The sequence below is a fragment of the Balaenoptera acutorostrata genome, chromosome 11 (genome assembly GCF_949987535.1).
Source record: "Balaenoptera acutorostrata chromosome 11, mBalAcu1.1, whole genome shotgun sequence".
Classification (NCBI taxonomy): Eukaryota; Metazoa; Chordata; class Mammalia; order Artiodactyla; family Balaenopteridae; genus Balaenoptera; species Balaenoptera acutorostrata.
Window position 1 is genome coordinate 7,911,373 of NC_080074.1, and position 10,655 is coordinate 7,922,027.

Here is a 10,655-nt window from a genome sequence, read left to right on the forward strand (position 1 = left end):
TCCATCTTGCAGAAGAGCTGCCGGGCCAGCCCCGTGTCATGACCTGGGGCAGACCTGGATGCTTCCTCTGTTGTGGGCATGCCGGCTCCCCTCGGACAGCTGGGCGGGTGGTACCCAGGAGGGGCAGCGACTCATAGGGGTCGGGGAGGGTGGCGGGACTCCTGCTCCGGGCAGGGGAGGATCTGAGTTGGGGCCTGTCTCACCTGCCTGGCCCTACTTCACCCTTTACCCGACCTCTGGGCTACCTACCGCTCCACTGGCCCCTTTATTGCTCCATTGGTGGGCCTGGCTGAGCTGGACGGTGTCCAGCGTTTGCCACAGGCCCTGCTGGCTGCACAGGCAGGGGCCCTTGGGCCTGCCTGGGAAGCCGCCACGGGGCCCAGAGTGGAGGGCACCTCCCCTCCGGCTGCCACAGCGGTGTGAGGATAGCCCAGCACTTCTTACTGCCCCTCCTAGACAGCAGGCACAGGAACAGAGAGGTCCCTCTGACGTTTTTTAGGGGGCAGGGTGTCTTTACTGGCCACGGACTACTCAAGCAACATCTTTCTAGGCCGGGTGGCAGAAGCGATGCCCAGGCCCTTGCCCTCCCCTCCTCCCAGGTGATAAGGCAGGTGGAGGTCCGACCAACTCCACCCCCATCTCCTTGCCTGGCCCTGTTTTGAGCTCTGGGGCTGCAGGTGCAGCCCTTGGGGAGCTCCCAGTCTGGTGCAGGAGACCATGTGTGGCCCAGAGTGGGGACTGTGGGCAGTGAGGTCAGAGAAGCCTTCAAGAAAGAGTTAGGGGTGCAAGAGCTGAGTCTTGAGGTTCAAACAGGACTTTTTACAGGTGATATCTGAGAGACGGAGAAACTGCAGCTTGGAGCCGAATAGGGGTCTGTCCAAGGTTTTCTGGCCTGGGTGTTCCTTCCCTCCAGGCCACCCAGGGCTGGCCCTTGTTCCTTCCTAGCTAATGTGGGTCCAAGCTTCAGATCAGACTGAGAGGAGCAGCACAGATCTCGTTTACTTAACCTCGCAACAGGTCGGCAGTGCCTGACTCCTGCGACCCAGGGACTGAGGAGGGTGCCCCGCCCCTGCTCAGCCCTTCAGAGCAGCTCCAGGTGCAGGGAAGGGCCTGGGGGCCTCTACTTGCTGCTTACTGAGAAAGGGAATTTCCCCCCAGACTCAAACGCCAACCCTAAGATTACACAGGCTCCAGGTCCCTGAGCACCGTGATTTGGGGTCTGCAAGATCACAGATGCCTTTGCCTGGGCAGCCTGTGACCCCACATACGAAGGGCCTGCTCAGCACCAGGCTGTTCCCACTAAAAGGAGCTCAGCTATGGGCCAGGAGCTCACAAACTATCAATTCCATTCTAAAAGCTCAGTCTGGAAAACCCCCAGGAAGCATGGCCGAAGGCACTCCTAGCAGCAATGTTTAATGGCAGGAGCCTAGAAGTGACTCACAAGCACATCAGGAAAAGGGATCAGGAGCAAAGCCGCACAACGTAATGTTACACAGCAGTGAAAACGCATCCACTGCGGCTCGGCATGCACCGGGCACGCCATGGATGGATCAGCAGCGACGTCGAGCGAAGAAAATCTAACGCCCTTAGTTCAAAAGCCAGTAAACGGAACATGTGTTTGGGCATGTGTATGCGTGTGACAAACCCAGCTTTCAGGATAGGAGTTAGTCTGGGGAGGGCAGGGGACAGGACGGGGCGGAAGCACAGTTAGGCCACTGTCGTGCCCCAAGATTCGAAGTGATCCAAACCCATTTGCCTAAGGAGCCGTATTTTTTAAAGGAAAATTAAACACAGGAGAGCATTTTTTGACACAAAAAGCACAAGCCATAAGAAAATTTGCCTATTTCAAAATAAAAAGTGAAAAACAATGACCAAAAATACCATAAAAGTTAACAGACAAGGTGAGAGAATAGAAAGACATTGCAACATATATAACAAGGATTCATGTTGAGAATATACATCCAGTTGAAAACTGGGCAAAGGGTATAAACAGGCAGTTCACAGAAGAGGAGACCTGAAGAGCAAAAGGAAATTATGTTCGGGCTTCCCTGGTGGCACAATGGTTAAGAATCTGCCTGCCAATACAAGGGACACGGGTTCGAGCCCTGGCCCGGGAAGATCCCACATGCCGCAGAGCAGCTAAGCCCATGCGCCACAACTACTGAGCCTGAGCTCTAGAGCCCGCAAGCCACAGCTACTGAGCCCATGTGCCACAACTACTGAAGCCTGCGCGCCTAGAGCCCGTGCTCCGCAACAAGAGAAGCCACCGCAAAGAGAAGCTCGCGCACCGCAACGAAGAGTAGCCCCCGCTCACCACAACTAGAGATAACCCGTGCACAGCAACGAAGACCCAACACAGCCAAAAATAAATAAATTTTAAAAAAAAATTATGTTCAACTTTACTGGAAAATAAGGAAATGTGAAATACAACCACAGATAATACCATTTCAGACCAGACTGGCAAATACGATTAAAAGAGGTGACACCAGGCAAGAGGTGAATCTGGCACGTCTTACATATTGCTGGAGGGATGTCAAACTAATAAAAGCCACTTTAGACAGCAATTTGGCAGATACTGAGAAAGCTGAAAAAGCATGTAGCCCATGACCCCCAATTCCATTTCTAAGGATCTACTTGAGAGAAACTTGTATGTGTGCACAAGGAGACGAGTAAGACGTACAACGGCAGCCTGATGACGGATACCAGAAAATTAAGAAATAACCAAGTGTCCCTAAGTGGAATAGTTAGATTATGGCAGATGCATGCAGTGAGATCATACGTAGCAGTTAAAATGAATAAACCGGATGCAGAAGCTACCTGTATCCACTGAGTAAATCTTCAAAACACACTGCTGAGTGAAAGAAACATGTTTGCAAAACAATATGCACTGTTTAATACATTGAAAACATTTAATGCCCTATATTGTAAAATTATACTACTTCATGAAAGCAGTTGCCTCTGGGTAGAAAGGGAGGAGAGAGAATGAGACAGTACACCTCCTTATTACCTGCGTCTGGGGCAGATTGCGCTCCTGCCTCTGTCCCATGCCGCTGTTGTGGAATATTTATAGAAGGGAATGCTGGAATGCTATATAAAAATGAATGAATTTTTACAATATGCACCACAGGTGAATCTCACTGAAATAATACTGATTAAAAAAAGCCAGACATAAAAGGATACACACTGGGGACTTCCCTGGTGGTCCAGTGGTTAAGAATCCACCTTCCAATGCCGGGGACGCAGGGTTCCATCCCTGGTCAGGGAACTAAGATCCCACATGCCTCGGGGCAACTAAGCCCGCCTGCCCCAACTACTGAGCATGCACGCTCTGGAGCCCGCGTGCCGCAACTAGACAGAAGACCACGTGCTGCAACGAAGATCCCGTGTGCTGCAACTAAGACCCGACGCAGCCAAATAAATAAACAAATATGGGGGGGAAAAAGAAAGGATGCACACTGTGCAATACTGTTGATAGAATTTGCTGAGTGAAATAAAGCACATGCAGAAGTCTGTGTGTGAGGACTTCCCTGGTGGTCCAGTGGTTAAGACTCTGTGTTCCCAATACAGGGGGCCTGGATTTGATCCCTGGTCAGGGAACTAGATCCCACATGCCGCAACTAGGACCCGGCGCAGCCAAATAAATGTTAATAGAAAGTCTGTGTGTGGTGTGACACTATTTCTTGTTTTTTTTTTTTTTAAAAAAAAGCCAAAAAACAGTAATGAAAGCTGCATTTCCACCAGAAACACAGATCTAAAATATCATAGGATCTGAAAAATCATAGCATACATAAAGGTTTTAAATATTTGCTATAGTCTAGACAAACTATTTCATTTTTTTAAAAAATGCACATCCCCAGGAAGATAAGTATTTAGGTATTCTTTGCAACACTGTAATAACAAAAAATTGGAGGCAACCTAAACGTCCAAAATTAATGAATAAGTTGATACACTTATACAGTGAAATACTATACAAGTCAAAATGAATGAGTATAACTAAGACGAATCAACTTAGATAGTTCCCTGATGTTGAGTGAAAAAAAACAAATTTGCAGAATAATTGAGGTACAGCGTTAAACAATGTACGTAAATGTATTATAAGCACAGACAGGGCAGAGTTAACTGTTCTCGAGCACCTACGATGTGCCAAGTGCCTACCTTAACCCCCAGAGCAACCCTATGAGCTAGTTACTAATACTCTGTCTTTTCACAGAGTAGGAAACTGAGGCTCGGTGAGGTGCAGCCCTGCCCAGGGACACAGCCGGAGGAAGCCTAGGTCTGGGACCCACTGGCCAGCCCCTTGAGGCCCCTCCCTGCTTGGCCAGTCCAGGGACTCGGGTCTCAGGCCTGGGCCAGGATTCTGAGCAAGAGGCCCTGCAACTTCAGCCGCTGCTCCCGCCATGCCCGCCCCTCCCTCACCTCACAATGCCTCCCATTCAGCCCTGTCCCCGCTGCCAGGTCTGCGGGCTGGGAGGGGGGCTCCTGCTGGCGTCCAGGCAGGGACCGTTGCCAGCCTTCCCCTGTGCTGCATTTCCAGGCTGGACTGGCCGTGCGATCAGCATGGCGGGGTGAGTCTTTGGGCCCTGCGGTGGCAAGGGGGATTAAAGAAGCTGAGTGGCTACAGGCAAGCCCCTGCCCCTCTCTGGGCCTCTCAGGGGCTGCAGGACAGGGGCTCTGGGATCTCCCGGGGCAGAGGTTCTCCAAGGGCGTCTCCAAAATGGGTTCCGAGGAAGACGGTGAATGTGGCCGCTCCCAGGAGCTCCCCTGGGCTAGTCCTCCAGGAGCCTGTCTGAGCGCTAGGCAGGCCTGAGGCCTGGACACTTTTCCTTCAGGGATCTGTCCCCACACCCCACACCCCCCGACCTGCCCTGAGCCTCAGCCTCACTACAGCTCTACAGGATGCCACCAGCCCCAAGGCCGGGCTGGACCCTGGGACCCCAAGGAAACTGAAAACCGCATGGTGACAGCCAATCCAGTGAGTGGAAATAGGGGAGGCTCAGGGTGGGAGTCAGCCCAGGGATCAGGAAGGATTGCTCAGAGAGCTGAGGACAGAGGGAAAAGCTGGTGAGGCAGAGAGGAGGGAGCTGCTTTGCGTGCCGATGGTGGGGGAGCCTGCGGTGACACTGAAGGATCTGAGCGGGTACCAGCTGGGGAATCAGGAGTCAGGATTTCCCAGCAAAGGCAGTGAGGAGAGGCTGGAGGGTTTTGAGCCGGGGGTGTCAGGGCCCGTCTGTATCTTGGAAAGTTCCCTTTGGTTGGTGGTGGTGAGCGGAAGTCGGGAAGCCAGGAGTGCCACCGTGGCACAGTCGTCCCTGTGGAGAGGCAGGCGGTAGTTGTGAGGTAAAGGGGTCCAGCTGGGTATTGGGTAGACGGGGAGTGGATGGACAGACAGGAAAGTGGACAGACCTTGCCCAAAGCACAGCCCCAAGGCCATACCCGCAGTTCCCCCCATCCCAGTCCAGGCCAGCGGGGTGGCACTAAGATGAAGAGAGGACAACAGACGAATAAACAGGAGAGAAGTCGGAGCCACCTGCTTGCCTGTCAGAGTGGCTCTGACCAGCCATTAAGGCTCCTCAGGGCTCTCGGATGCCACCACACCTGGTCCCCCAAGTCGTGCCTCACAACTTGGGCTAGCCCTGGGTCCCCCCCTCCGGCTGCCAGGCTGTCTTCTCGAGGTGGGTGCCATCACGCTCCCTGCCACCGTGGTGCTGATGCCACCTCTGTCTGAGGAACGGCTGATTCTCTCTCCACCGCCAACCTCACCCTGGGAGGACACACCTCCCCCTGGACCCGGGGGCCTCGGCACAGCCTGGGCACACCGCTGAACTGCATTCGGCAAGGCCTCACTGAGCCACTGGGCAGACAATCAAAGGGACTTGCCAGGTCGCCTTTCTGAGCCTGTTTCCTCTGGTGTAAAACAGGGATAACAATGCAATCTCTGCTCTGTGGAGGGGTTGGAGGCTCAGGGTAATGACAGCTTCCCCGGGGCCAAAGGAGGAAGACATCTGAGGGGCTCTGGGACAAGAGCTGGGGCTCAGTGAGTGGACAGTGTGGGACCCTTGCTCCTGTGAACACCTGACCCTTCTTCTCTCTGCCAGGCCCCAGAGTGTCTCTGTGGTGCTGCTGCTTCCTCTGCTGCTGCCACTGGGGCCAACCTGGCATGCAGCTGCCCAGCGCTGCCCACAGACCTGCATCTGTGACAATTCCAGGCGGCATGTTGCCTGCCGGCACCAGAACCTCACCGAGGTGCCGAATGCCATCCCTGAGGTCAGCAGGGCAAGATGGGGTGGGGAGGACAGCAGGAGGAGCCCGGGCTGGCACCAGTGGATCTGCCATTGCCGGGCTGGGAGGCCTTGGCAAGTCACTTTTCCTCTCTGAGCCTCAGTCTTCACATCTGTAAAATGGGAATGATAATAACCAACAACAGGGAGACATCTATTTAAAATGCTATGCAACTGGAACAAGTTAGGTAACCTATATAGATACAGCATTGAGTTAATTACAGGCCTTGTGGCAGAGAACTGGGGATATACTGGACTAAGGTATGGTCTCTGTCCTATGGAGTCAAGAGCTAGAGGAGAAGAGTGAAAGTAAAGGGGCAGTGACAATTCAATGTGAAAAGTGCTAGAGTAGCGGATACCCAGGCGGCTGGGGAGGAAGGCTTCCAGGAGGAGGTGTCAGGGAGCAGGATGAAGAGAATGAAGGAAACGTGAGGGGGAAGAGAGTGTTCCAGGTGAGGAAACAGCACGTGCAAAGGCCAGGGTTAGCAAGGGGCACAGGCCGTGGTCCTGGTGCCGCTCAGCCTCCCCTACCTCTCCCTGCTCAGCTGACCCAGCGGCTGGACCTCCAGGGCAACATGCTGAAGCTGATCCCCCCAGCTGCCTTCCGGGACCTGCCTTACCTGACACACCTGGACCTGCGGCACTGCCAGGTGGAGCTGGTGGCCGAGGGTGCCTTCCGAGGCCTGGGTCGCCTGCTCCTCCTCAACCTGGCTTCCAACCGCCTGAACGCGCTGCCCCAGGAGGCGCTGGACGGGCTAGGCTCGCTGCGGCGGCTGGAGCTGGAGGGGAACCTGCTGGAGGAGCTGCGGCCGGGGACGTTCGGGGCGCTGGGAGCGCTGGCCACGCTGAATCTGGCCCACAACGCCCTCGTCTACCTGCCTGCCATGGCCTTCCAGGGGCTGGTGCGCGCCCGCTGGCTGCAGCTGTCCTACAACGCGCTCAGCGTGCTGGCCCCCGACGCCCTGGCCGGCCTGCCCGCCCTGCGCCGGCTCAGCCTGCACCACAATGAGCTGCAGTCCCTGCCCGGGGCGACCTTGTCCCAGGCCCGCGGCCTGGCCCGCCTCGAGCTGGGCCACAACCCCTTCACCTACACGAGCGAGGAGGACGGGCTGGTGCTGCCCGGCCTGCGGGAGCTGAGGCTGGACCACGGGGCCCTGCAGGCCCTGGACCCCAGGGCCTTTGCCCACTGCCCCCGCCTGCACACCCTGGACCTCCGTGGGAACCAGCTGGATGCCCTGCAGCCGCTGCAGGGCCCGGGGCAGCTGCGCCGGCTGCGGCTGCAGGGGAACCCGCTGCGGTGCGACTGCCGGGCTCGGCCCCTGCTCCAGTGGCTGGCGCGGGCGCGCGTGCGCTCGGACGGCGCGTGCGGGGGGCCACGGCGCCTGCGCGGCGAGGCCCTGGACGCCCTGCGGCCCTCGGACCTGCGCTGCCCCCGAGCCGGGGCGGAGGAGGAAGAGGAGGAGGTGGCGGCCGCGCGGCCCCGTGTCCCTGCCGGCACCTCCAAGGAGAAGGCTGGGGAGGCCGGGCCCTGCCCGCGCGCCTGCGTGTGCGCCCCTGAGTCCCGGCACAGCAGCTGTGAGGGCCGCAGCCTGCAGGTCGTGCCCCGCGGCTTCCCCAACGACACCCAGCTCCTGGACCTGAGGCAGAACCACTTCCCCTTGGTGCCCCGAGAGGCCTTCCCGGGCCTGGGCCAGCTGGTGTCGCTGCACCTGCAGCACTGCGGCATCACGGAGCTGGAGGCAGGCGCCCTGGCAGGGCTGGGCAGCTTGCTCTACCTCTACCTCTCGGACAACATGCTCTCCAGCCTCAGCGCCGCCTCCCTCGAAGGGGCGCCCTGCCTGGGCTACCTGTACCTGGAGCGCAACCGCTTCCTGCAGGTGCCAGGGGCCGCCCTGCGCGCCCTGCCCAGCCTCTTCTCCCTGCACTTGCAGGACAACGCTCTGGACCGCCTGGCACTGGGGGACCTGGCAGGCGTGCGGGCCTTGCGCTGGCTCTACCTGAGCGGGAACCGCATCACTGAAGTGTCCCTCGGGGCACTGGGCCCCGCTCAGGAGCTGGAGAAGCTGCACCTGGACAGGAACGAGCTGCGAGAGGTGCCCACGGCGGCCCTGGAGGGGCTGCCTGCCCTCCTGGAGCTGCAGCTCTCGGGGAACCCGCTCAGGGCACTGCGAGATGGGGCCTTCTGGCCCGTGGGCCGCTCGCTGCAACACCTTTTCCTGAACAGCAGTGGCCTGGAGCAGGTGGGCACAGGGGGACCAGGGGTGAGGGGAGGCAGCACGAGGCTCTACGCAGCTTGCGTTCACTCAACAAACACTGCCGCTCCTGCAGTGTCAAGCCCAAGGCCGGGCGTGGGGTCCCTGAGATGAGCCCGACCCTGCGCCTGCCCCAGGGAGCTCAGGTGTGGGCCACAGACCAGGAGGAATGCTGTGCCACACAGAGGGGCTTGGCAGGGAGGGCATTGCCGAGGCCTGGAGGAGGGAGGAACGTGGATCCGTGGGGTCACTTACTGTTGCACGCTTTGTGGGCAGAGCTTTGCCATTATGTGGGGGTCCAGGCACAGCAGAAAGAACCATGGACTGGGGGTCTACGTGACTTGCAAAGGGCACGTGCTTTGGCATCAACCTGGGTTTCCACCCCAGCACTGCCCTCCCTGCCCATCTTGGCCTCTCTACTCCCCTTCTGCGCGGGAAGCGTGAGGCTCCCTCCCAGGCTTGGGGGTGGGACAGGCCTGGCAGGAGCTCACACCAGGGCCTGGCGCCTTCTTGCAGATTTCTCCCGGGGCCTTCTCGGGCCTGGGGCCCCGGCTCCAGAGCCTACATCTGCAAAAGAATCAGCTGCAGGCCCTGCCCGTCCTGCCTGGTCTCAGCCAGCTTGAGCTCATCGACCTCAGCGGCAATCCCTTCCACTGTGACTGCCAGCTGCTCCCACTTCACAGGTAAGCACCCCCAACTGAACCCCCCAGCTGCTCTCAGTCAAGCCCTGGTGCCACCTGAGCACCTTTGGCGGGGGAGGATCCTGCCAGGGCCAGCTACCCTTCCTGGGGGAGCCAAACATCCACGGGGCTTGGGTGGGCTTCTCTGAGCCTCTGTTCCCTCATCTATAAAGTGGGAATGAAATCTGCCCAGCCTAGTGGGGTGGGACCTAGTAAATGTGTGTGAGCACTTTACGTCATTGCCTAAGAAAGCAACAAGAACTGTGGAGTCTGGTGACCTGGGCTCAGATCCACCTCTGTGACTGACCATCTACCTTTGAGCCATGTGGCCTCTCTGTGCCGGTTCCTCATCTGGAAAGGGGATGATAGCGATTGCATCCACCTGGTGGTGGTGGTAAGAATTACATTAAATTAGATAGCTTATGTAGATTGCTTTGAACAGCGTCGTCTGGGTCTTCAGACCGCTGTAACTGTTTATTACTGGCCCCCTGTTACAGGGAGGGGATTGAAGGTTGAAGTGACTTGCTCAGGGTCACATAATTGGTGAGTGGCCGAGTCCCACTGCCCCCAAATCATTGAGGACCTCTTCGCTCTCCTCAGGAAAGCTCAGCACAGCAGCTTCCCCGAACCCCCTTTTCTCCTCAGGTGGCTCACTGGGCTGAACCTGCGCGTGGGGGCCACCTGTGCCGCCCCTCCCAGTGCCCGTGGCCAGAGGGTGAAGGCTGCAGCTGCTGTCTTTGAAGCCTGCCCGGGCTGGGCTGCCAGGAAGGCCAAGCGGACGCCGGCCCCCAGGCCTAGTGCCCGGAGGACCCCCATGAGGGGAAGACGGCAGGGAGCGAACAAGGTTGGCCGGGGGCAGGTGTAGGGAGGCCTCGCTGGGTGGGTCAGGTTTTAAAGCCCCTGGGGTAGGAGGGGTCTGACTTGTCTTGGTCCTAATTTCATGAGGTTCTAGATCTGGGCAATGACCCTGTTGCTTCCGTTCAAAAATGTCTATCCCCCTCTCCTTACCTCCTCCACCTCTGGGCTAAGCCGAGTGGGTTTGTAAGGAAATGACTGCCCGCTATTTCATCCCACGGGACAATGGCCTTTCCGATTAAGCTGCAGCATCCCAGGACCCTAGGTATCCATGAGAAGAACCCCACAGTGACTGTTACTGCTGGATCGCTGTTGATTCAGCCCGTTCCCACCTGATCTTGGGGGCTCGCTCATCCCTGGGGCGGGAAGAGCAGGAGTGCAGGTGTGTGGTTGTGCCACGGGGCGGACTCCATCACCCCCTTGACGTTAACATTTGCTGTCCGGACAAACCCATTCACACTGGAATGCTCAGTTGTAGCAAAATCTCGCAGCTTCAGAGAAGAGTGGGCAGGACATGGGCACCCCTCCACGTGGGGACCCGTGCTGGGTGGTGAGGGGACGTAGGGGAGGCAGACCTTAGAGGGAAGCCG

The 10,655-nt window shown here is 57.7% G+C and overlaps 1 protein-coding gene across 1 annotated transcript; it reads left to right on the top strand.

Moving 5' to 3' along the window:
* The first annotated feature begins 5,096 nt into the window (after positions 1-5,096).
* CHADL (chondroadherin like) lies at positions 5,097-10,075 on the top strand. The gene is made up of 5 exons (XM_057556542.1): positions 5,097-5,251; positions 6,096-6,264; positions 6,824-8,518; positions 9,047-9,213; positions 9,856-10,075. The coding sequence occupies exons 1-5, from the start codon at positions 5,097-5,099 to the stop codon at positions 10,073-10,075; spliced, it is 2,406 nt and encodes an 801-aa protein (XP_057412525.1).
* The last annotated feature ends 580 nt before the right edge of the window (positions 10,076-10,655 follow it).

Excerpts from the sequence above, each read along its gene's own strand:
- CHADL (XM_057556542.1), top strand. The coding sequence starts at position 5,097 with ATGGTGGGGGAGCCTGCGGTGACACTGAAGGATCTGAGCGGGTACCAG. Across the intron at positions 6,265-6,823 it reads TGCCGAATGCCATCCCTGAG|CTGACCCAGCGGCTGGACCT; the intron begins GTCAGCAGGGCA and ends CTCCCTGCTCAG. Across the intron at positions 8,519-9,046 it reads ACAGCAGTGGCCTGGAGCAG|ATTTCTCCCGGGGCCTTCTC; the intron begins GTGGGCACAGGG and ends GCCTTCTTGCAG.